This window comes from Mus musculus, chromosome 15 (assembly GCF_000001635.26).
Source record: "Mus musculus strain C57BL/6J chromosome 15, GRCm38.p6 C57BL/6J".
Taxonomy (NCBI): domain Eukaryota; kingdom Metazoa; phylum Chordata; class Mammalia; order Rodentia; family Muridae; genus Mus; species Mus musculus.
The window spans coordinates 94,699,366-94,726,739 of NC_000081.6; the positions used below are offsets into that span (position 1 = coordinate 94,699,366).

Here is a 27,374-nt window from a genome sequence, read left to right on the forward strand (position 1 = left end):
AACTTAGCCAGTGTGAATAGTAAGTACAGATGAGCAACTCTCTGTGGAATAGTTTTTGGGGGTCCTGGAGGTAAGTGTTCAGAAATGGTTTGGCTGTGTGTCTTAGACAGGGTTTCTATTCCTGCACAAACATCATGACCAAGAAGGGGAGGAAAGGGTTTATTCAGCTTACACTTCCATGTTGCTGTTCATCACCAAAGGAAGTCAGGACTGGAACTCAAGCAGGTCAGGAGGCAGGAGCTGATGCAGAGGCCATGGAGGGATGTTACTTACTGGCTTGCTTCCCTGGCTTGCTCAGCCTGCTCTCTTATAGAACCCAAGACTACCAGCTCAGGGATGGTACCACCCACAAGGGGCCCTCTCACCCTTGATCACCAATTGAGAAAATGCCTTACAGCTGGATCTCATGGAGGCATTTCCTCAACTGAAGCTCCTTTCTCTGTGATAACTCCAGCTTGAGTCAAGTTGACACACAAAACCAGTCAGTACACTGGGTCACATGGTACTTGGATATTCAGTGTTTAAGGGTCCCCTTTCCCACATTCTCACCAAGATCTGTTACTATTGTTTTCTTAAGGATTGCCATTTTGACTGGAGCGAAAGGGAAACTTGCTGTACTTTTATCTTGTGTTTCTCTGGTGGTTAGTGAGGTTTAGTGTGTGTGTGTGTGTGTGTGTGTGTATTTCTTGGCCATTTGAATTTCGTCTTTTGAGAACTGTCTGATCATTTGTACATTCATTGATTGGGTGGTTTGATTTCTTGTCTTTTGAGTTCTTTATTCTGGATACTGCTCTGTCAGATATACAGATTTTCTCTTGTTGGACGACAAAGGTTGAATGGATGGATGAACAAAGTGTGGTAACTGCACAGTGGACTTTTCTACCCCAAGACCATAATGAAATTAGGCTGATTACAGTCAAGCCACAGCAACTATAGAGAAGCTTATTAAGCAAACGGAGCCGGCCTCACAGTACCAATGATCTCCCCCTTCTATAGGCCGTATTTTCACTTGGTGAAGTATTCCTTTGCTGCATAAGAACTGTTCAGTTTTCTGAGGTCCCGTTCATCAGTTGGTGACATTATTCCCTGAGTGGATTGTGACTGATTCATAAATTCTTTGCTGAGGTCTTGACATGACTTCTGCTGGTTTGAGAGTTTCACAGCACATGTTGGATACAGTTGGATGCTTGTCTGAAGTAAGAAAAGGAGTCAACGAATTTATTCTTCTCCATGTAAATACCAGTTCCTCAGCATAGATACCAGTTCCCCCAGCTGCATTTGCTGAAGAGGCTATCAAAAGTCAGGTAGCTGCAGTTATGTGGATTTATATGTGCGTTCTCAATTCCATTCTGTTGGTCTATGTGTCTGTTTTGTATTGTGCCATGCTGTTTTTGTTACTGTTCTGAAGTATAACTTGAAATAAAAAATGTGACACTTTCAGCATTATTTTATTTCCATATAAATTTTAAGATTTGTTTTACTATCTCCATGAACGGCACGGGATGTTTCAATTAATTCATTTTTTGACAATTTACACATACATACATGCATACATGCATGCATACATACATACATTATACCTAGATACACACATATATCTATACCCTGTCTTAACAACAGGGTGCCAGACTCCCTGAAGTATTGAGAGTGCTCACTCCCTTGACACCTGTGAAACTGTTGATCTGAAGGAGATGAACCTTCCTGGTGTCCTGGGACAAGGATACAGGACTGACACAAGGGCAAGCCCAGCACTAGAGACCTGGTGAGGCCCAGGAACTGCTGTGGGAAGCACAGTCCATTAGGTTGGGTTTAAAGCCTTCTTGTTCAGACTCACCCATTCACATTGCCAGCCCATCCTTTCCAGCCGTGGGATCAAATACTGATAAAAACTGGAAAAAGAACAAATTAGAACCAACTAAGGAATGGTCCTTCTGGTGTGTGAACCACTGAGACTGAAGGTCAGAAGCTGAAAGAGGTGGGGCCCAGCCCAGCAGAATAAGAAGGCTGCTGACAACAGTGCCTAAGAAGATCAATAATACACCACAAGAAGACCTCGAGATTAAGAAAGAGAAATAATTGCCTTGAATTTGTTTATTGTAAAATAAAACATGGGAACCTGGGTGCTTGTAAAACAGCCTGTATACTTTCCAGTCTGAGGCATGCCCGGTCTCACTCCATGGAGAAATGGGAGAGGATTTTCAGTGATGGACAGTCACACATGTCCTCAGCTCACCCTCCGAGCCATCTAGGGAGCCTTTAAAGCAATTCTGCAAAGAGCCCATGACGCCTTATTGCCTGCAGGTCATAGTATTGGTGGGTTTGCTTCATTTGCTGCTCAGGAAAGCATTAATGTGTGCTTATAACTGCTCCTGTTATTGTGAAACAAATACTTGTTCTCAAAGCATATGTGCAATGCGGCATCCAAATAAAGAAACTATCAGCCAGCCCAGTTTTTAAAATTTACATTTCATGATAGGGACCCCCATTTGCTCCATCCCTGATGTCTAGTGTATGTAGGATAGACTAAATTCATAAAAATAAATTTAAGTAGGTTAAAAATGTCCAGGAAATTGCTCCATATTCTTTTCCTACTAACTTAATAATTAATGCAATAGAAACCTCATGACTCTAAAATGCTATATCTGCCAAGTTTTATATTATGAGAAAATTTAAAAGTCAGGAATATACACACAGAGACAGATACAAACATACAGAGTATATTTGGATTTGATCTGGAGCTGAAAAATAAAAATGTAATATGAATAATTGAATTCAGGTAAGATGAGTTAAACTCATTATGCATGCTTTCAATAAGAATGATCATTTGCTTGTGTGGTAGGCTATCCCTATGTTCAACAATGTAACTTTGCCTTGGATGGGACGTAGAGCCCACAGGAGCAAACTGCATGCTGGCACCATTACAGGATGAGGACACAAAGGGAGATAAGACCCACCAGGGTCTGTTGCTTTTGTTCCTGGCTGTCCAGGCAAGATCACTGAAACTACTTCCTTAACAATAGGAAAGACGCATTACTCCTCATGTGTCACAGATGGGATGGGGATGGTTTTTCTCACCCAGCGGGAGATATTGGAGCTTGTCTCTACATCCTAAATATACTAAGCAATGGAGCAGAAAACACCAATTACTATGAACTCAATGTCTCCAAAGCTGAGATATAATGGTATTGTGCACAGGGGAACCTTTTACTTGCTGATTCAATTGGCTATACCTTTCCCCTGGCTTTCAATTCTCCTCCTCTCAGCAAAGTTAATCTCAGGGCTAGGGGGATCAGTACCCAGATCTTTTGATTCCTACATTGACTCTTTAGGACTTCCCAGGGGGGAGTTCCAAATGGATTTAAGGGTAGAAGCTATGTAGTTACAAGGCCCAGATAGTCTATATTTTTGTGGCCAGCAATAAACAAAGATATAATTAATGAAGATTTATCAATTATAGTAGGGATACCTTTAAAGGAATATCTGTCTGGCTGGATGCTACAAGCCAAGTGGCCTTGGAGAATAGGAACATACTCAATATGATGTTTGTTAAAAATAAGTATTTGTATTATACTTGGAAAAATAATGTTGCATTTTTATTTCCAATAGAAGTCCTGATGGAATAGTTACAGATGGTCTTTAGAGACTAAATGGTTTATCTAATGAGTCAGCTAAAAGTTCAGAAATCAATGAACTTTCCCCTAATCTTATGAAGCAATGGCTTAAAAAAGTATTAAGGGCTAACACCTGGAAAACTAAAGGAGGGACAAGTAACTAGAAGGAGAGAGTAGGGATGGGGCATGGCGAGACAGGTGTGGCGAAGGCTAGAGTGTAAAGAGACGGTGGTAAGAAACGCAAGGAGCTCATCCAAGAGTCTCAGGTCTCAGGTACTGAGATCCCAAGACCTGGCTCACCTGAGTTCTTTGGGAAAATTGGGGGAGGGGACGAGAACAGAACAGGACAGCACAGGACACAACTGGCCTGAAGAGTTGACATTGTTCTTAAATGAAGGAGGAAGCTCGAGGGAGATCACTGCGCGCTGGTGTAGAGTCTGGATGTTGTTTCTCCTGCTTGCTGGTAATGCACCAACTCTCTTGGCGTTCCTTCCCAGTGATCCAGAGACCCATCCACACTAGAGTCCACACTAGAATGTTCTTTTGTAAGGTTGGGTCACTGATGCTGGTCCTTCATAGTGAATCATGACACAGATGCTGGCCATTCCAATGGCTAGTCCGTCAGAAGTCTTGGCCCTTCCTCTGGGTCGTCCTTTGCATTGTCAGGTCTTTGTGGTTGGATCCTGATGCTGCACTCACCTGCAGGAGATGCTTCCTGATGTGTGTGTGTGTGGGGGGGGGGCAGGGGGAAGAGAGAGGGGGGCACCACTTGCAGCTTGTGTCTTTGATCTCCCGCAGGCTTTTTTGTCCAATCAGGTTCTCACCTCACTGAATGCCGAGTGAGTCTGTCATCACAATGTCCCACAGTCTAGGGCTACTCCACGGGATAGGTTTCAGCACGCAGCGTGTCGTCCATGATCCTTGCTCAGAGTTTCTGATAGTTCAGTTCCTCGAAAGCCTGGGCTCACCAAGCACCATGTAAGCTAGGTGTCTTACTAAAGGCATCTCCCTGTTGCTCCAGTGCTGTGTGTAGAGGAGAGGGTTTCCCCAAGTCCCTCCTCCTCCTCCTCCTGCTGCTGCTGATTGCAACCTTTGGCTCTCTTCCTTTTTTTCTTGCTTTAAAGCATCTGTGACTGAGAAGCACGGGCTTTAGTTGCTCCCCTCCCACACCGTGGGGCGCTCCCTAGAGTTCGCCAGTCAGTCTGCTACAGATCTCGAGTGTGCAGTTTATTTGTCAATTTTGTTCTTGCTTTATTTTTCTGTTAAACTAGAGATCTCCCGGCTGTCATCCACCATTGACTGAGAGTGTCATCCCACTGTCCCAAGCCTTCCCTGGAGGGTTTAGCAGATGATCCCCATGTGCTATCTTCCGTCTTTGATCTCAACTTCTCTGATCTTGCTGGCTTACAGATCTTAAAGGAAACATATGAAAGTGTCTCTCTGTGACACAACACTGTGTACAGTGAATATGTGCAATGAAACGTAAAAAGAATAAGAAAGGCTATTTTCGAACAATTGAATGTATTCTAGAGTCCAGATTAAATAGAAAAGATGATCGCTGTTCCATAAGAATAGTTTTATTAAATCATAAAGAAAGATCCCTATGGAGTCTCACTCAGCTTGTCCTGCCTTCACAGGGTGAGGCTGACTGACTTGAGCTTGGGACAAGATACTTTTCATTTCACTCAAAGTGAAGACATCCTTTTTGTTTTTGATTGCTTCTTGATGCTGCATCGCAAGTTTTCATTTCACTCTAACGAGGGCTTAAAAAACTGCCCAAATCAAAGCATCTTTACTCTTACTTTGAAAAGCAAGCATCTGGTTTCTTTTTTCTTAACCACCTTAAAAGACTTTAAGAGTCTGTGATGTTGCCTTAAAATTTTTGTGTAATCAATGTGGGAGCACATTTGCATCTCAGTTTTTTCATTTATTAATTAAACAAGGGAGTTGCAATCCATTATACTCTGATATTATTGCAGATTAAAGAGGACAGCAGCTATAAATCACCAACTCTATATAGTTGATACTTCTACAGTTAAATGTCTGTTACAAAATTTTTAACATCTCTGCTTTGTAACTGTGAGTAGAATGTGCAGAGAGAAGAGTAAATTTGCAAAAAGTAAAACATCTGTCTGGAAGTTACAGGACAGCTGTGAATGGAACAAGGCTGGAGATCAAAGTTGGAGGCTGTCAGCGCTGCGCTCAGAGGTGCTACAGCAGGGGTGGTCACCTCACCGTGTGGATGCTGGGGCAGAATCCTGGCCTCTGACATGATCTTTACTTTCCATGAATTAGGTGTCAGGGAGGACAGACCTCTGTTTCTTTCTAGCCTGTTGATGACCAGGGGCTCGGTGGATGGTCCGGGTTGCTTGAAATTGTGAGAATCATGTTGCTCACAGGCCTCATGCATCCTGGGACAGCATCTTAGTGCAGAATCGTGATTCATATTTGGTAACTTGACTGTGCAGTTCTCAAGTGTTAACTTTGGAGAAGACAACATGAGGTTGCACTGCTGCAAATAGATTGGACATGCCTGAAACCTATCTTTTAGTTGGAATAATGTTGGATACTAAACAAAAACCTATTTAAAAAATATCATTGTTTCTCAAAATTGCTATTAGTAAAAGTTTATGAATTCAAGGACAGTGATGATGTTAATTTTTAAGAGTTGCAGCCTATAATTTCTAATTCTATTGCCAATTTCAGCACCTCAGACATTTCAGAAGACCTTTCTTTTAAATCTAAAAGTGCAATTTTACTATGATTGCAAATAGAACATGTCTATAAAATAGAGATAACATTGATTTGATCAAAATTATAGAGTATGATTATACACACACACACACATATGAGAAAAATTAAGTAGACAGCCTGCTGGGAAGCACTATGAATTTTCCATTCCTACAACGCATAGCTACAGCTGTGTCTTTAATGAAGGAGAAGTAATATCAGTGCCTTAGCAGCATTCTTTGCTTTTGGGACAACCATTTCCTGTGGAACAACAGAGAGCAATTTAAGTTATTAAAGCTGAATGATTTTAAAGGTTTAATGGAGGTGGTCAATGTATAAAGGTTAAAAAAAATACCATGTTTGGACTTTAATAAAATGTAAGACTTAATACTGTACTCCTTCTTTTATTGAGAATAATTTGTGTTAATATGCGTTCATTTAGGACATGCATATTTTGCTATATGTTTCTCTTGATGTTTAGATCAGAAGTCAGCATTATGTACGACATCTGGAGAGCACTATCATTTTTATATGTTTCTAACGGTTTTGTCACTTTTTTCCCTTCATTTTATAATCTCATTTGAGTTTTACATGGTAAAAATATTTTTAGTCTATGTGGAATTATGTTTCAATTCTCCATGTTTGATTTTTTTTTGTCAAATGAAGTGAATAACTGTATTTTATGAATAGGCTCCCATTCCTAATGAAGGGTACTAACCATCCGCTTGATGTTCTTGAATTCTCTTTATGCATAGAAGCCTCAAGCTTTGATATGAATACCAATGGAACAGCACTCTCTGAGAACACAGGTTTTATGATCTTACACTTATTATATAAAGTCATATCTGTCTAACCAGAGAACCCTTGTCCCTAATGATATTCTAGAGTTTTTGTTAGATATTTCCTTTGTTGCTGTGAGCTTTTTGGTACTGACAGTCAAGGCATAAGAGGATCTTCTCCCATTGGCTCTTAGCTCTAAAATATTTTAGTTATTTTTGTTGTGTCGTTTTCAATTAAGTTAACTTTTAAGGAAAAATTATTTTGTTAGAAACTATAAATTCACACAAATGTGTAATAAATATTTCACATACTCATTTTAGTCTTATTAAAAGTGGGTTTCAATTAATGCTCAACTGCGCTTATCTAATTTAATTCTATCTTTCGTATTCTTTATTCTAGTGATGTGAAATAAGTCCTATGTTTAGTCAAGTTTTTAATATTAAAATGTTAAATATTAACTACATCTTGAAAGGAAATTATCACTCTGCTACTTTAGGCTGATTTAATGTGTTAGAGAGGACTGCAGTGACAGAAGAGACATGAGGAGGAATAAAGCTTTAATGGGCAAGGGTGTCTAGTTCCAAAAGCTGGCAGTCTCCAAAGTTGGCAGATGTTGATGTAATCTCTCACTGATCAGACAAATCATCTGGTCTCCAAAATTAATCTAGACCTAAATCATCATTGCCGCAGACCCTCTGGGTCCCTGTGTCTGGGTGGAACGGGTCTCTAGGGCAGGTGGGCAAAGCATTGGATGAATTGACAGACAGATGCACACAGGAGAGGTTGTGTTGAATCTGAATGTAATTGTCAGGTCGAGCATCAGTCTTTTTATAGTACAAAGAATACAAGGAGTTGGAAGTCACATCAGGCAAGGTACATTGAAATTTACCAGATACAAAACAAAGGAATAACTTCGAAAGGAATTGCAGGAACCAAGTAAATGTTTACAATAAAAATAAGCAGTCCTGCCTAGGATCAGCCTAATGACAGGCAAGAACTTCACACTTTAGTGTTAATAGCACCAGGGGGTTCTGCTCTTGGCAGGCCTCAAGAATAATGCAATGTCATAGACCCCTAAATTCCTAGGCCTTGATAATTCTTATCTTATCTGGAGAATCTCCATTTGTCAGGAAAGTATACCAACTTGCTTTTGGTATGCAATGTAGCCTGAACTAAAGATTTCTATCTCAGTGAGATTCCCTGGCTCTTTCAGCAGACCAGTCTATTGTAATGCTTAATTAGTTACTGAATAGATTAACTTCCTTGCTGCCTTCTCACAGGATTCTAAACTCGGAGGCTTCTGGGATCTCGGAACACTGGCTTTAGCTATGTCAGAATTCAATCTTAAAAGGCACTTATAATAGGGTAATACTAAAAAAGAGTATGTGGATCCGTACACTAGACTAACGCGGGAATGGAAAATTAATGTATAGAGAATTAATGTAGAGAGAACGCCAGACTCCAGGAGTGAGTTTCTGTGAAACTCTTTTGCCTCGTGAGTAGCTTTCAAGCCTCAGCCTGTCAAGCTGACTCGACCGGAGAGCGTGGCACATCATGAAATCCTATCCCTTATGATACATCTACCAAATGACCCTTCAGTCTTGTCTGCACTGACAGGAGGTTGCCATCCCCTGAGCAAGCCTAATCTAGAAATGCCTTTGGTGTGTTGCTCCATATGTAAAATACTAGCCAAGGGAGATGACCCTGACCCAGACAGCACCACTGACCTAAATTTTAAGACTTACATGAAAGATAGGAGTTGGTGGCCAATGGAAAAGAAAGAATACCCAGGCAGAGTGTTCACCACAAACACAGAAAACCAAAACCAGCTTCGTGCAAGGGGAAGCAGAATGGAAGTTAGGGAGTGTTGAGCGAGAAGCTTACTGGTCGACCATGTGATGCCTTGTAGACCACAAGGGAGAGCTCAGATTTTACACTGCAGGGGAAGAAACGATCACCTTCCAGAAGGTTTTCAATGAAGGGTGATGTGGCTACTTTTCTATTTCAATTAGGTCTGCTGTCCATGTGGAAGGGGTGCTTGAAATAGGAAAGGCTTACATAAGAAAGGTCAGCTAGAAGCTTGTAGGGATACTTTCACCAAGAACCAAAACTAAATATCGGGAAGAGTGAGGTAATATTACTATTGAGCAAGGAAAAAAAAAAGGAATTCTACTGTGGATAATTTTGAAACGACAAAAGAGTGAAGTCAGAAGTGGATCTAAGAATGACAAGAGCCAGGTTGGAGATATGGATAGCTTGTTTGTTGGGACAAGGATTGAGGTTCTGGAGTTTGTTTTCCTGTGCTGAGTTTGATTTTTACATTGGTTCATCCAGGAGGAGAAAGGGCAGAGACAGAGATAGAAGAGTCTCTGCTGGGACATGGATGCTAGACTCATGAGACTTGGTATGATTGTGGACTGTTATGAAAACAATCCTGGTGACAGACCATGGGAGGATTCTGTCTATGCGATATGTAGAAGAGATTGCTAAATAAAATAAGTCACTGAGGATAGTCACAAACATTGGAAAGGACAAAATGTGCTTGCTGTCAAGGAAGCCAAGAAAGTACAACATCAAAAGGGCATTGCCCTCTGCAGCCAAGATGTGTAGCAAATCAAAGTGCAGATTATTATTTTTTTTTTTCTGGAGCTGGCATTGGTGGGTGCTGTGAGCATTTGCCAGGACAATTTCAGTATTGTGTTTGCATGGCAACTTAAATTTCAGGGAGTGGGTGTGGTAATGCTTTCTCTTATTTTTTCCCCCCAAAGACAAGGGGAGTGGATATAGTTGAAGGGCTTGAAAACAAGCAAGCCTTGTTTTAAGGATCAAAGAGATGTTTTTGAGGCAGAGGAAGAAAGATGGGGACAGTGGGAGGGGTTGAGCATACACAAAGAGGAAAGATAACTGTGGGAAGTTCCTAAGAGAGAAACTCTTAAAAAGGCACGGGGGGGGGGGGGGTCCTGAGAATAGTTTTGAATTCTCTGAGAAACAAGAGCAGGAGAATGAATGATTTACCCTGAGAGTGAATGAGTAGGAGAGGGCATGAAGTTGAGAGTAATCAAGTTTAATGGCCATTGTATCTCATCGGGTCTGGGATAAAGATATCCTGAAAAGCTTTGAGGTGGAAATCCAAATAGATGTTGAGGAGGATAGGAGGAGGAGTTGGGCAGCCATTACTACATGGCTGTGCCAGCTATCCCAGTTGGAACTGGAGGTCATGGCTTATACTGTATATCATTGCCAATCGAAAGTGCTCTCCACAGCCCTTTAACAGGATCAGTGAGAGCAGACCGTAGTTGTGAACTACAGTTGGGGTTTTACAGAGGAAATGTAGAACACATGTAGGGTGTACAGGGGATAATAATATTGGGGAAAAGTCTAATAAGAGAATCAGAGTTTCAAGTTAAGTAGGAACCAACAGAGATGGGCAAGTAGCCGATGTTTGAGAAGATATGAGGTGGAGGAGGTGTGAGCAGCTGATGCTCTCTGTAGGGCTCAGGGGAGCAGTGTAGGGAGAAGCAGACTTAGAGATAGAGAGCTCCATGCAATAAGGTTTCCTTGTGTTCTGCTGTTTCTGCTCAGGCCAACATTTATTTAAGAGATAGTGGTGCCAGGTACCATAGTGTCTTAGCGCACTGTCCGTTGCCATGAAAAGGATACCTAAACCAGGGTGATTTATAAAGAATGGAAATCATTTTGCTTCATGATTCTAGAAGCTGAGCACTGGAAGGCATCTCGGCTCTTGTTAAGCTCACCTGCTCTGAAATGCAGAGAGCGACTGGACACAACAGAACAGACAAGCCACGCAGCGTCTTCATTTTACAACAACCCACTTTGTGGTGACTAATCCAGTCTCCAGAGAACCTGCCACATCTCAAAAACGGTTAAAAGAGGAATAGAATTGCAAAATGAATTTTCTGGGGTATCTCACCCTGTTTAGATTGTGGTACCATGCCCAGAAACACAATGATAGAAAGGACAAACATGGTTTCCCACCTCCCTGCAGTATGTAGATGGTTAAAATGCGCACAGAGCAGGCAGTGTGGTGTCAAGTTTGGTCCTCAGGTCTTCTGTAGTTGTGTGATCCCAGTGAGAACATTGTAGGCTGTAATTTTTCCGTCTGTAACTTGGCCATCTGTATTCCATTCAGAAGGAATGTTTTAGTATGTATTCCTTTAACTGTGAATATAAACAAAGGTGAAGGAAATGAAGTTACCATTTGGCTGTTCAGACTTCATGTCGGCTGCCTTCTTGCTGGTCAGATAACACAGGCCTGGCATTAATAGCCTCTGTGGACTGGCTGATTCTGTATCAACTTGACACAGGCTGGAGTTTCTACAGAGAAAGGAGCTTCAGGTGAGAAAATGTCTCCATGAGATCCAGCTGTGGGGCATTTTCTCAATTAGTGATCAAGGAGAGAGGGCCCCTTGTGGGTGGTGCCATCTCTGGGCTGGTAGACTTGGGTTCTATAAGAAAGCAAACCGAGCAAGCCAGGGGAAGCAAGCCAGTAAGCAGTACCCCTCTATGGCTTCTGCATCAGCTCCTGCTTCCTGACCTGCCTGAGTTCCAGTCCTAACTTCCTTTGATGATGAACAGCAATGTGGGAAGTGTAAGCTGAATAAACCCTTTCCTCCCCAACTTGCTTCTTGGTCATGATGTTTTGTGCATGAATAGAGATCCTGACTAAGAAAGACACTCTGAAATATGTATGGCTGCAAAGGAGTTAATTTCTCCCTCAGTTGAAGCCCCGGACAGGTCAAGGGATTCTGTTCAAAGCACTGTCCCAAGAACACGGGGAGACCGTCATGCAGTGCTGGCATTTCCCGATGGTTTTCTTCGGTTGCTAAAGCTTTTCAGGCTTGGAGAACGTCCCGGGACTAACTCTTCCATTTGTGTTTGCCACTCTGTCACTCCGGTCCTGCTGCCTGGGCAGTGATGTCGCCAAGGTTCTGGACTCAATTGTATACTGGGAAGTCATTTGTGGAACCAGTCAGTCGATGGCAGCCCATGTTTCTGACATTTGGTGGTCACTGCTTAAGTTAATATTGAAGTTGCTCCAGGGGAAGTTTCATGTGATTTGACTCCACAAGTACATCTATGTGTACTAACCCTGTTAACCGGAGGCCATTTTACTCTGATGCGTCTACTGCTGGAATGCCAGACCGTGAGCTTGGTGGTGACCATGTAATGGGCCTGTCACATTTCCCTTTTTACTGACTCTGTACAATGTCTGGCATTAATTCACCACGTTTTATTTGCAGAGCAGTCCTAAATCGCCATTGTTAAGATTTGATTCTAGAAAACCAGTCAGTTAGTGAGTTTTTGACATAAAAAGACACTGAAAGAGAAATTTACATTTAGAGTCTTCACAGGATTCTCATCGCAAGTCCTCATGGTTCATTATCAACGACTGCATTCGCTGCACAGGTCTTTGTAGCAGAAGAGACACAAAACTCTGGGAACCTCAAAGGCAGTCCACAGATACGATAAGGCCGTGTCTTCCCTGATTTCCCAGTGCCATTTGCCCCTCAGCATCCTAGTGCTTGCTCACTGATGCATCTCTGACAACTAGGACTTTATCTGCCATGTAAATATATTTCATTAAATATATTTATTTATTGAATGAATACGTATTTTATCATTTGCTTTAATATATTTATGTTATGCATTTTTAGCCCCAAACACTCTCTGCTTAATATCTATGTGCTGTAATATTCTTGTCAGTGTCTCATATAGAGCTATCAACATTCCTGGCTTTCCATAACTGCCTAGTCAGTTGGTCTTCAAGTTCTAAAATCTTGTCAGTGGTGGTGCTGGAACCATTTATTTTTGGTACAGCTTTGTGCAGTGTTTTATTAGCTACCCAATCACATTTTCCTTTTGAAAACTGTTTGTGTGTGCACGTGTGTATTCCCATGTGCTTGTGGAGGCCAGAGTCGGTGCATCGCGCCTGTGGGCCTCATCTGGTAACAACGAATGTCATATCTCAGGTGCTGTCTGTCACTTTGCTTCTTTGAGACAGGTCTCTCACTGAGACCCAGGCATTGCTGATTAGTGAGCTGGCTGGCCATCGAGCCACAGAGCTCAGCCTGGTCTCCTTCTGACCAGCTTCACCACCACCTAGCTTTTTAGAATGTGAGTCTGGAGATGGACCTCAAGTCCTGTGCTATAAGGACTTTATCAGCTGAGCTATCTCGTCAGCTCCCTCTGATTTTAATATTTGCCCTCTGCTTATCCTCGGTAAGCCAGGAAGCCTAATTGTATAATCTAATCTGCCATCCCTCCTGCCCCCAGCTAAAGTTTGGGGTAGGAGAATGTTTCTTAGGTTCCAAGTGACATCTAATACACCATTTTAACCAAAATAAATACGAGGGGAAAGTTTATAGGTAAATCCTGACATTAAATTTTTTTTGTGCACATGTGTGTGTGGCATTAGAAAGAGGCATCAGGTTCCCCAGCTGTTGGTGGTGCTTGTGAACCCCCTGGACATGGGTGCTGAAAACCAAACTTGGGTTCTCTGGGAGAGCATTAAGGGCTCCTAAATGCTGAGCCATCTCTAGCCTAAAGTAGGTCTTAGCAGACCTCTTCTCTCTATAAGCTGTTTGCCTGTCCCTTGTAAGGTCATTTCAGGAGGAAACATTTGTCTATTTTGTGTAGCTAAAAGGGGGAGCTTTTTGTTTTATTGACACATTTTATTTAAAAAAAGGCTCAGGTTTACTTTGTTTAAAAGGTATTTTATTTTGACCATGTGTATATGTGTGCATGCATAAAAGAGAGACAGAATATAGACAGACAGGCACATATGCACACACAGAACAGAGAGGGAGGGAGGGAGGGAGAAGGAGAGAGAGATAGAGAGACAGAGACAGACAGAGACACACACAGAGAGACAGAGAGAGATAGACAGACAGAGAGACAGAGAGAGACAGAGAGAGAGGCAGAGAGAGAGACAGACACAGAGAGACAGAGAGACACAGACACACACATACACACACACACACACACACACACACGAGAGAGAGAGAGAGAGAGAGAGAGAGAGAGAGAGAGAGAGAGAGAGAGAATGAATCCTGTTGTGAGCTCATGGACTAGGGTCTTCAGTAGGAGCATTCTGTGATCCTAACTGCGAGCCATCTCCAGCCCTCTCCCTATTACTGTGGCTCCTTCTGTATCATCTCCTGTTCACTGACGACATAAGCCTTCTGAGGAATGACAATAATCGCACCAGCCAAAGTTTATCTTTAAAAAGGCTGGTGGCCCACTGTCACCGTTTTCTTACTCTTGGGTTTTATTTATAGGCAAACAATATTACTGTACTCATCTCTCAGAATGCTTGTCTTCATAAATGTAAAACATTTTCTGGGACACTTCTGGTATTAATAACTTTTATTTCGGTGTTTATCCTACTATAGATTCCTTTCCATAAAAATGTAACACTTTAACCTTATTTCTCTTTCTATAATTTGTCTTTGTAAATTGTGTTTCCATGGATGAGGAAATTATATTTTCCAACAAGTCACATGGCACTCTGTAACACACACGGGATCCCCTCTCACACATGTGGCTGTTAAGAGTAGAGCTGAGTCCTCTGCATCTGACGACGGTATCTTTGATTTTCCTTGTCTTGTCCTGTAAGAAGTAGTATCTTATGAGAAGTGGAGCTTACCATGGTTTTAGGATGGGTGTCTGGAACCAAAAGGAAGCAATGCAGAACGGACTGCTTGGCTTTTCATGGCCTCAAGCAGTTTTAGTGTGAACTAAGAGTGCATTTGTGGAATAAAATATAGCAAGGATGACCCCTGAGCAATGGATGATCCCTGAGCAATCGATGACCCCCTCAGCAATGGATGACCCCAGGCAGTGGATGATCCCTGAGCAGTGGATGATGCCTGAGCAATGGATGACCCCTGGGTAATGGATGACCCCTGAGCAGTAGATGATCCCTGAGCAATCAATGACCCCAGCAATGGATGACCCTGGGCAGTGGATGATCCCTGAGCAGTGGATGATGCCTGAGCAATGGATGACCCCTGGGTAATGGATGACCCCTGAGCAGTAGATGATCCCTGAGCAATCGATGACCCCCCAGCAATGGATGATCCCTGGGCAGTGGATGATCCCTGAGCAGTGGATGATGCCTGAGCAATGGATGATCCCTAGGCAGTGGATGATCCCCGAGCAATCGTTCTCGCATTAGGACCACTCTCTAGAGGAGTACTGGGTTTTTTGGACTTTATTCATGATTCTTTCTTCATAAAAAGCCGGAAGGCATTACATAATGGCTTTTCCCAAAGGTACTCCCATGGCTAAAGTAAAGCAAAGATACATGAATTTCAATTGCCAGTGCACACTCACTTGCGATATTTATATTTCAGGCCAGTTGCTCCGGTTAAAAATGTTCCGGGAAGACCATGGGTCGTGGATGACGATGTTCTTCAGCACAATTCTCTTTCTCTTCATCTTCTCTCACATCTATAACACCATCCTTCTGATGGACGGGAACATGGGGTGAGTTACAGTGTGCTCCCCAGCCCCCAGGCGCTGAGTGCTGTGTGGGAAACGCTCAGGTCTCTCCCAGTGTTTTTCATGGTTATAAACATGTTACTTAGCAGACACGGTGCCGTAGATAGGGACGCTTTGTGTTTGTCTTACTTAGGATATTGCGAATCTATCTATCTATCTTTCTTTCTTTCTTTCTTTCTTTCTTTCTTTCTTTCTTTCTTTCTTTCTTTCTTTCTTTTTGGAAGATAGAGGCATTTACAACACCTCTGCTTGTTCTTTATTTTTTGAAACTTCTCTCTCTCTCTCTTTTTCTTTCTTTTGGTGTAGCTTGAAGGCCAATAACAATTTTTTTTTTTTTAGTGAGAGAGTTCAGTGATCCACCATATGCCTGGCTTAATAAAAGTCTTGGATACTTTGATATTGGTAGCCTTTGATTGTTTGCCTTCTTTTTTTTTTTTTTTTTTTTTTAGACATGGTCTAGGTGTGTAGTCCAGGCTAGTTTTGAGCTCGTGATTCATGTCTGGTGTGGTAGCATAAAACAAAGAGTCTCTTGACAGAGAGAAGCTGGGTCCTGCTAGAGGCAGACTCCCTGGATTAAATGCAGATAGAGCATCACCCTTACTTAGCACATCCCAACAGAAGGGAGATTTGCTGATAACTGCTTTGTAGAGTTTCTTTAAACTTTCTTCAGTTTTTCATTGCAAACCAAAGCACAGAGGTCAGACTCATGGCAAAGCTATGCTTTGCTGAGTTTTAAAAGCAGAAGACTGGAAGACTGGTCCAACTGGTTTGCTTTCTCTTAAGTTTTAAAGGCAGTACATTGAAGACTAGTTTAGCTTTCAATCTTAAGAAGTTGACAAAGTACTAACAAGAAGCTGCTTATGTATTGATTCTGAGATAACTGCTAGGGAAGGTGTCTGACTGCACTCCTTACTAGATTATAGCCTCTGCCTCTAAATTACAGGCTTGTTAAGACTTCCACCCATTTCTACAGTGGGAGGTGGTTTGGATGCTGTGTATAGACTTTGGCTGCCACTCCTGAGTCCTGAGAGAGAAGCCCATTTTAACATCTTATTTTCTCCTACTGTAAAGGGCTGACTGGTCACAAATAAGCACATATTTTACACTGTTTGTAGTAGCAAAATCCATGAATGATTCTAGATCAAATGTTTGGGCCTAAGAATACCGCTAGGAATGTGTTGTGATTATTTCTTGCACCCAAATAATGCCACCAGCAATGGGCTTATTTTTGATGATGGAGTTATAGGAGCCACTTGTGTGCCTCAAAATATGCCTCAGATTTTGATCCTCTGACAACAGTAGATAGTGAGAGCTTAGACTCGCTAAGGCAGCCAGAGGCCTCTCTGCGAGAGACTTTTGTACTTTCAAAGCTCTGAAGGAGTCTGATAGGCTAACACAGGCCTGTAATCCCAAGCACCTGGGCGTCCGAGGCTGGAAAGCTGTATTTTTACATGGTGCTGATAAAGCCTGTGTAAACGATATAAGTGAAGATAGGGAGGTAGATTTAAAATTAGTAACATGTAATCCTGTGCACAGAGTAAAAACACTCAGCAGCTTAATCAAAAGACTCCTAAAGAGAGCACATAGCAGCTGAGTTGCACTGAACCTGTGCAATGGGGACTTTTATCGGCTCCATTTTATGAATCAAGAAATTAAGGATTGCCCAAAGTTGAATTCTAATTAACTCCTCATTCAAAATAATAATAGAGGAGCTGACCTATTAAGTAGTGACTTCTAAGGACCCATCTCTGAAAGGTTCCCACAGATCCCTATTAGCCTTTTCTGTAGGTTAATTTTCCAAGTTGACTTTTGTAATGGAAGGAAATAGGAGATGTGTGTAGTAGCTAAGTGAACGGTTACAATGGATACATAGTACTTTACCTAACTGCAAATGGTTTACAATGGATACATAGTACTTTACCTAACTGCAAATGGTTTACAATGGATACATAGTATTTTACCTAACTGCAAATGGTTTACAATGGATACATAGTCTCTTACCTAAACTGTGGTTCCCTTTTATTCTTAGATTGAATGCACTATTAGAGACTATGGAATATTTGAATTCTTCCATGATCTGTCTCACATTTGCTGGAAAAGAGCCTTCTACGGAAAGGATGTCTTTAAAAAATGACATTTGAAAAAAAAAAAAAAAAAAAACCAAAACCCCACAGCAACAGAGAAGTTGCTTAGATGGACTGTTTCAAACATCAAATGGCCGTCTTCGAAAGCTGCATTGCCTGCTTTTATCATGTGACAAAGCGAGTGCTTCAAAGCTGGTTGCCAGTCTGGTGGACAAGTCAGTTAGTTCCCAGAGAAAAGGACAGGGATGCACTTCTCCGTATCTGGAGCATTGCTTAATCCTGTGTAGGGCAGGAAATGATAGCATGAGGGTGAGGAGAGAAGGGCAGAGGCCTGCGGACATCACAGGTGCCGGGTGTGTGTGTAGTGTTGCTGCTCACACAAAGTGCAGCTCTCTTCACAGTGACTCAGCTTTGCATGGAGGGTCCCAATCTGCCCTGGCTTAGTGATGCTGGCCTAGAGCAGCTGTTCTCAACCTGTGGGTCACCACCCCTGGAGGGGTCGAGTGGCCCTTTCACAGGGGTTGCCAAAGGCCATTCAAAAACATACAGATTTATATTACATTTCATGAAAGCAAAATTACATTTATGAGGTAGCAATGAAAATAATTTTATGGTTGGAGGAGTTACCACATATTAGGAACTGTATTTAAGGATTGCAGCATTAAGAAGGTTGAGAATCACTGGCCTAGACCCAGTCCCAAAGTGTTTCCTGAACCCAGGAAACCCAGGAAACAATAGAACTGTTTTCATATGTTTGGGGCTTTCTTTCCAGAATGGATGCTTCAGGACTACAATATATGTTGAAGATCTGTATGGTTTCTGAGATTAAAAACAAAACCCAGACAAAACAAAAATCTCAACCAACTAACCAACCAACCAAAAACCAAACCAAACCAAACCAAACCAAACCAAATCAAACCAAAAAAGTGTGAAAGGATATTTCTAGCCTGGTGTGCTTTAAATTTTTTCCAATTCAGAATTGAGTCTAAATTTAGTCTAAGCTGAGGCCTGTGATCCCTCGATACTGAGAACGCCCTGACCACAACTGACTTGATAAGGGGTAAATTACGAGGCTCCTGCTTTCACCCAGTTCCATCCTGAAGCAGACACCAGTTCCTAAGGCTTTAGACATCTTTGGGGAATGAACGGAGGTGAAGACAAAGGGCAAATGAATTTCATGGACCCAAAGGGTGGAGTTTCAGACTCTCACACTTCCGGTACCAGGGGAAACATCTCTGCGTTTTATTCTCTGCTCAACACCTCTCAGCACTAAAATGCTGCCTATGGACTTAAAGATAAGCTGAGACTCCCTCTCCATGAATGCTGGAGGTTGTAGGTGAGAGTCTCAGGTTTGCCTTTAGCATCTTATAAGCAGTTTCTTCTCCCACAATGGGGTGGATGCAGTAATCTCTCCTGCTGTACAAACCATGGGACTGTTGGAAAATATAACCCAGCTAGATGGATGTTAAAAGTGAGTAGACAAGCTTATCTTGCGATAGGACAGAGCAAGAAGGAGAATGTAGAACCTGAATCCCTGGGCAGGAAGCCTGTGGGCAGTGCCAAGGGCAGGGGCTTAGAGACTCAGTTCTCAGTCTTTGGAAGAGTCTGGAATTGAGGATCCAGACTATATGCTGGTTAGTTTTATGTCAACTTAACACAAGCTAGAGTCATCTGGGAAGAGGAAATCTAACTGAGAAAATGCCTCCATAAGATCAGGCTGAAGGCAAAGCTGTAGGGGATTTTCTTAATTAGTGATTGATAGGGGAGGGCTCAGCCTATGATGGGTAGGGACATCCTGGGCTGGTGGCCCCACATTCTATATAAAAGCAGTCTAGGCAAACCATAGGGAGCAAACCAGTAAGCAGCACCCTCCATGGCTTCTGAGTCAGCTCCTGCCTCCAGGTTCCTGCCCTGTGTGAGTTTCTGCCTTGCCTGTCTTCAATGATGAGCTGCGATGTGATAGAGGAAGTGAAGTAAACCTTCTCAAGTGGCTTTTGGCCACAGTGTTTCATCAGAGCAATAGAAACCCTAAGTAAGACAGGTTGGGAGTGAGACATGAGAAGTTGTATTGGTAAAAGATCCTGCACAGGGTGAAGAGTGAAATGACATGCGTGGAGGTACAGCCAGGCACCAGGAAGGACGTCCAACTCAAACCGTGCTTTGTGGGACAGAGTTTGCCCAGAGGTCTCATAGCTAGGATCTGGGGGTTTTAATAGAGCTTCTTTAAGAGTTTGAGACCAGGTCACAACCCTGGATATTTTTCTTTGACAATTTCAGAGTCTTACATCTCTGGATTGTCCCTCCTAGTGTCTTGTAGAATTTCCCAGTTGGTTAGTGACATCTCGCCTCAGCTCCTGTGTACATTGATATCCCTGAACTTTTCCTGTGAACCAAAATTGTGTTAACACACCTTTCAATTAATATAACCAATGCCTCTAAGGGTGTAGCCTGCTCTGCAGTACAGGGGTGGGGGGGTTGGAATGGGAGAGTTGGTGGGGCTGCAGCCACTCCAGTGAGGTTTTGCTTTAGCATGGTAGGTGCACGCTTTCTGCCATTGGACTAGCTATCTCTTGGGGGGTGGGGTGGGCTGGGGAGGAGAAACACACAAAGAAAAAGGAGAGTAGCACCTATCTGCACCAGAAAGAGAGAGGTTTGCAGCCACAGCATGGTTGTGGACGCCCGACTCACCAGCAAGGAAGACGCCACAACAGGATTCTTCTGCACACGTTTATTGGGAGAGCTTGATAGCAAAGGCGAAAGACCCCGAGCCCCAGAACTGGCGCTGCTTATATAGGCCTAGGAGTGGCGTGTCTATACCTGATTGGTTGTGCTTTCAGTACCTCATTTACATTCCCCGGGATGGGCTGTGGCTTGGGCGAAACCCTTATGCACATGTGCACATTGGTTGTTTACCCGAACTTACGGGCATGGCCAGCCAGCGCCATCTTGTAACGGTGTATGTGGCTTCCCACACATGGTGGTGTGCATTGTATTGAAGAATAGTGCACTGTTTATACACAGGACCCAGCCTTATAAAAGGCAGGAATGAAGAGAGATGTGCTCCAAAGTCCAGGCCTACATCTTAACGATTAGAGAATTGAGCAGGAAGCAAAAGTCTGCTAGGATGCTTATTGTTTGGATACTTCACCCCCGCCCCCCCCCTTTAAATTTTATATCCTGATTGCTGCCTGTCTCCCCTGGTCCTTCCCTCAGTCCCTCCCCCATATCCCTTTCTTCTCTTCTAAGAGGGTGGAGATCCCTCTGGGTATCCCCCCCCGACCCCACCTAGGCACATCAAGTCTCTGCAAGGCTAGGTGTAACCTCTCCCATTGAGGTCAGATAAGACAGCCCAATTAGGGGCACAGGATCCACAGGCATTCAACAGATTTAGGGATAGCTTCTACTACAGTTGGGGGACCCACAGGAAGACTGAGTTGCATATGTGAGGGTCCAGCCCCATGTATGTTCTTTGGTTGGTGGTTCAATCTCTGAGAGCTCCCAAGGGTCCAGTTTAGTTAACTTGTTGATCTTTCTGTGGAGTTCCTATCTCCTTTGGGACTTCAATCCTTTCCCTAACTTCCATCAGAGCCCCCAAGCTCTGTCCACTGTTTGGCTGTGGGTGTCTGCATCTGTTTCAGTCAGCTGCTGGGTGGAACCTCTCAGAGGACAGCCATGCTGGGTTCTTGTCTGCAAGCATAGGAGAGAATCATTAATAGTGATAGGGATTGGTGCTTGTTCATGGGGTGGGTCTCAAGTTGGGCGTGTTATTGGTTGGCCAGCCCCTCAGTCTCTGCTCCATCCCATGCCCCTGCATTTCTTGTAGACAGGTTAAATTTGGGTTGAAAGTTTTGTGGGTGGGTTGGTGTCCCTATTGCTCCAACGGGGTTCTTGCCTTTCTACATCAGGTGGCCTCTTTAGGTTCCATATCCCCACTGCTGTGAGTCTCAGCTAAGGTCATTTCCATTGATTCCTGGGAGACTCCGTGATCCCAGGTCTCTAGCATGTGAGGTGTCTCCTTCCCCCTACCTCCCCACCAGCTTCAGATTTCTGTTAATTCTCCTGGCCCCCTGACCCTCTCTTCCCCTCTCCTGTCCCTCCCTACAATTGATCTTGCACCCCATTTCCCTTACCGTCCCCCCTCTACTCAGTTCCCGCCCTCCATCTGCCTCCTATGGCTAAATTGCCCCCCCCCCCTTCTAAGTGAGATTCTAGCTTCCTTGCCTGGGCATTCCTTCTTGTTTAGCTTCTTTGGGTCTGCGGAGTGTAGCATGGTTATCCCGTATTTTATGGCTAATATTCACTTATAAGTGAGTATATGCCATGTATGATCTTTTGGGTCTGGCTTACCTCACTCAGGATGATAATCTCAAGTTCTGCAAAATTCATGATTTATTTGTTTTTAATGGCTGAGTAGTGTTCCATTGTGTAGGTGTGCCACATTTTTCCTATCTATTCTTCAGTTGAGGGATATTTAGGTTGTTTCCATTTCTGGCTATTATGAATAAAGCTGCTATGAACATAGCACATCGTTATAAACTATGAACATAGTTGAGCAAGTATTCCTGTGATATAATGGGGCATCTTTTGGGTATAGGCCCAGGAGTGGCGTACCAGGGTCTTGAGGTAGAAGTATTCCTAGTTTTCTGAGAAACTGCCAAATTGATTTCCAAAATGGTTGTACAAGGTTGCACTCCCATCAGCAATAGAGGAGTGTTCTCCTAGTTCCTCATCCTTGCCAGCATGTGCTGTCACTTGAGTTTTTGATCTTAGCCATTCTAACAGGTGTAAGATGGAATCTCAGGGTCATTTTGATTTGCATTTTTACCAGAGAACTCCTACCACTGATAAACACCTTCATCAAAGTGCCTGGATACAAAATTAACTTAAAAAAAAGTAGCCCTCCTTTATACAAAAGATAAACAGGTTGAGAAAGAAATTAGAGAAAGAACACCCTTTTTACAATTGCCATGGACAATATAAAATATCTTGGTGTGATTCTAACCAAGCAACTGAAAGACCTATAGGAAAGGACTTCAAGTTGATGAAGGAAGAAATTGTAGAAGACCTCAGAAGAGCTCCATGCTCACGGATCAGTAGGATTTACATACTGAAAATGGTCATCTTACCAAAAGCAATATACAGGTTCAAAGAAATTCCCATCAAAATTCTAACACAATTCTTTACAGACCTCGAAATAGCAATTTTCATATGGAAAAATAAAAACCCAGTATAGCTAAAAGAATCCTGAGTAATAAAAGAACTTCCGGAGGTATTACCATGTCTGACTTCAAGTTATACTTTAGAATGATAGTGATAAAAACTGTGTGGTATTGGTATAGGAACAGGTTGATCAATAGAATATAACTGAAGACTCAAAAGTAATCCCACACACCTACAGACACTTGGTTTTTTGACAAAGAAGGCAAAACCATACAATGGAAAAAAAAGCATCTTCAACAAATGGTGCTGGTCTAACTGGAAGTCTGCATACAGAAGAATGCAAAGTGATTTATCACCCTGCACAAAGGTCAAGTCCAAGTGGATCAAAGACCTCAACATAAAACCAGATACACTGAATCTAATAGAACAGAAAGTGGGGAATAGCCTTCAACACATTGGTACAGGCGACAACTTCTTGAACATAACACGGATGGCTCAGGCACTAAGATCGACAATTGATATATGGGACCTCATGAGACTGAAAAGCTTCCATAAATCAAAGGACACTGTGATCGGGACAAAACAGCAGCCTACAGATAAGGAAAATATCTTCACCATCCCTCCAACACTCTTTAAAAAGTGTCTTTTTGAAGACCATCTTAGCAACAGAATTCTATACCAAAAAGAGCCACGGGAGGGCAGCAAAAGACATGTTTTCAGTGCTGGTTGTTAAAGGAAGTAAGACTGGTATTTTCCTCCCAGGAAAAGCAAGAAGAGGAATGGTTGGAAGAAATTGGGGAGACTATGTCCAAAGTGCATATCACCCAGCGTCCCCACAGCTGATGTACACTCACAAGGCGCTTCTAACAGCTGAGAAACAACCACACAAAAAGGAGAAATATGCCCTTTCCTGAGTTTCTGAAACATGATGTTGATATTTTTGTCTGTTTTATTGTCCGAGAAATTTTCTTAATTAAAATTATTTAAATTAAAATATAGTTATACCACTAACCCCTCCATTCCCTCCTTTCAACCCCTTCTATGCCCTCGCTCCTCAAACTGATGGTCTCATTTTCTTAGGCTGAGTCTGTTTAGTGTTGCTTGTGTGTATGAATTTAGGGGTGACACCACTTGGTATTGGATATCCAGTTAGGATGCTGACCCCTGCGATAGGCTAATTCTCTCCCTCAGCATTCCTTTTTTACCTGGAACTCTGGTAAACTTTTTTTACCTGGGCGTGGGATCCTCTGAGGTTTTCCTCTTGTGTTAGAATGTCTATTTATATTGTTATTGTGTAGGCGTTCACATGGTTGAAGTATGTGTGGGGGTAGCCTCCTTGTCATTTCTAGTAGTGACAGCATCACAAGAGGAATTCTGCTCTGGCCTGTATAATTTTTGTGTGCATGTCTACAAGAGTGCACCTTGCTGTTAGCTCCCTGGATGTGGAGTTACCGTGAGTCTGCCTATGAGTGTTGGAAACTGAATCAGACTCCCTGTAAAAGCAGTGTGGGCATTCCCTGAACCATCTCCCAGCCCCCGGGGAACTTTTCGGTGAAATTTACATAGCAAACTCTACCGTAAGTTCCTTTGTGTGGTGTGCTTGGCCTTTGTTATGACCCGGTACAGGCTCCTATGACAATATCTACAAACACAAGCATGCAAACATGTCCGCATGTTTTCCTATGACAATATCTACAAACACAGGCATGCAAGTATGTCTGCATGTTTATAGACTTAGTCCAGCCTTAGGAAAACAAATACTGTGCTTACCACTGGGAAAACCAGACACCCACTCTCATCAAACGCTCACTGTGAACAAGACCACTTTCCTCACAGGGTACTGTGTAGGGCAGGCTGCTAAGCTGGTGTGTGTAGAGTTGATCACAAAAAAAAAATCTTCAGATTTTATTTTTTTGCATTTTTTAGGTAGTTTAAAAAATATGTACTAGTATATAAATAGGGATTAAATAGAGCATAGAGAAGAGCTGAGGGGGGAAAGGCTGTGACGTGATGATTTGGAAAGTCTTCATGTGTAAGGTATACCCAGAAGTTCTGGCACAGTGGAGGTGGGATAGCCCCTCCCCCCTCTTTGCCTCCTTCCTGAGATGCTTTGGTGAGGAACTACATGGGGACCTAACCTCTAGTACATCGCTCATCTTACCTATGACTCTACCTCACAGCTTCAGTTTCTCGCCACAGAGGTGCAGGTGCAGGTGGAGGTGCAGGTGCAGATGCAGGTGCAGGTAGAGGTGCAGGTAGAGGTGTGGTGCAGGTAGAGGTGCAGGTGCAGGTGCAGGTGCAGGTAGAGGTGTGGTGCAGGTGTAGGTGCAGGTGCAGGTAGAGGTGCAGATGCAGGTAGAGGTATAGGTGCAGGTGCAGGTAGAGATGCAGGTGCAAGTAGAGGTGCAGGTGCAGGTAGAGGTGTGGTGCAGGTAGAGGTGCAGGTAGAGGTGCAGGTGCAGGTGCAGGTGCAGGTAGAGGTGCAGGTAGAGGTGTGGTGCAGGTAGAGGTGCAGGTGCAGGTGCAGGTGCAGGTAGAGGTGTGGTGCAGGTAGAGGTGCAGGTGCAGGTAGAGGTGCGGTGCAGGTAGAGGTGCAGGTGTAGGTGCAGGTGCAGGTAGAGGTGCAGATGCAGGTAGAGGTATAGGTGCAGGTGCAGGTAGAGGTGCAGGTGCAAGTAGAGGTGCAGGTGCAGGTAGAGGTGTGGTGCAGGTAGAGGTGCAGGTAGAGGTGCAGGTGCAGGTAGAGGTGCAGGTTCAGGTAGAGGTGCAGGTGCAGGTGCAGGTAGAGGTGCAGGTTCAGGTAGAGGTGCAGGTGCAGGTGCAGGTAGAGTTGCAAGTGCAGGTGCAGGTGCAGGTTGAGTTGCAGGTGCAGGTGCAGGTAGAGGTGCAGGTGCAGGTGCAGGTAGAGTTGCAAGTGCAGGTGCAGGTGCAGGTAGAGGTGCAGGTACAACTTTCACCTGAGGCCAAGTCATGCCATAATGAAAAAAAACTAAGGGAGAACTTTCGCTTTAGGCAGAATTTGCTTTTCTAAGTTTCCTACTTTTTTTAAAAAACGTTTTAATTTGACATTGTATTTATTTACGTTTCAAGTGTTAGCTCCTTGCCTGATTTCCTCCCCCAGAAACCTCTATCCCATCCCTTCCCCTCCTGCTTCTATGAGGTTGTACCCCCACCCACCCACCCACTCCTGCTTCCTTGACCTTGCTTTCCCTTACACTGAGGCATCAAGCCTTCATAGGACCAAGAGCTTCCCCTCCCATTGATACCTGACAAGGCCATCCTCTGCTACATAGATGGCTGGAGCCATGGGTCCCTCCATGCGTACTCTTTGGTTGGTGTTTTAGACCCTGGGAGGTCTGGTTGGTTGATATTGTTGTTCTTCCTATGGGGTTGCAAACCCCTTCAGCTCCTTCAGTCCTTTCTCTAACTCCTCCATTGGGGACCCTGTGATCAGTCTAATGGATGGCTGTGAGAATCCACCTCTGTATTTGTCAGGCTCTGGAAGAGCCTCTCAGGAGACAGCTGTATCAGGCTCCTGTCAGCATGCCAAGAAATTTCCTACTTTTTAAAAGTCTCTGAAGGGTGTGTGTGTGTGTTTGTGTGTGTGTGTGTGTGTGTGTGTGTGTGTGTGTGTGTGTGTGTGTGTGTGTAGAGATGGCTTAGCTATTAAGCACACTTATTTCTCTTGCTGAGGACCCAGGCTTGATTCCCAGCATCTACATGGTGGCCTAACCATGTGGGACTCTTGTTCCAGGGGATGCAATGACCTCTTATGGCTCCCGTAGGCACCAGGTCCACAGGTGTACACATCTGTGCAGAGGCTGGGAGTCACTGTTAACTGTCTTTCTCATTCACAGTCCACTTTAATTTTTGAGACAAGGTCTCCTCACTGAATCTGAAACTCACCAATTCCTCTAGGCTGGCTGGCCAGCAAGCCGCCATCTCCACCTCCTGGGCACTGGGATTACAGGTATATACAGCTCCTGTATATAGCATATTTTGAGTGCTGGCAATCTGGACCTGGCTCCTCAGACTTGAACATTAAGCAGTTTATTAGCTGAACCGTCTCCTCAGCCTCCTCTTTACTGTTCTAAAAAGTACTTTTAAGCAACAGATAAGACTTAGGTAAGCTGATGGAGTTCAGAGCAATATTTGATAAGAAATCTATTCGCGCCTCATCTGAAGTTGGGCCAGGAGCCAGGTCCACGGCATTTTACTCTCAAACACAGTGATCTTTATTTGTTGCTCTAGAGTGGAAAATTGGTTGGCAAGCTACCACCATATACCGGAAAGCTTCCTTCCGAGGAGGAATGGCTGTCTGTCTTTAGGAGTGCGAAGTCTATTTGGAGAAATGGTCAGAAAAAAATAATTAAATCGTCTTCATGAATGCTTAGCTTTTTGTACCATGAGTCATGACAGACTTAAGCACAGTAAAGACTATTGACTTAAGTTGTGATGAATTAAGACTCCCCCCTCCCCCGCCCCA

General features: G+C 43.4%; 1 protein-coding gene across 1 annotated transcript in view; it reads left to right on the forward strand.

Annotated features, from left to right (window-relative positions):
• Positions 1–27,374, forward strand: part of Tmem117 (transmembrane protein 117) — a 466,913-nt gene that overhangs the window by 70,181 nt on the left and 369,358 nt on the right. The window contains exon 3 of the mRNA NM_178789.4: positions 15,497–15,629. Within this exon, the coding sequence (NP_848904.1) occupies positions 15,497–15,629 (133 nt within the window). The remainder of the gene's footprint in view (positions 1–15,496; positions 15,630–27,374) is intronic.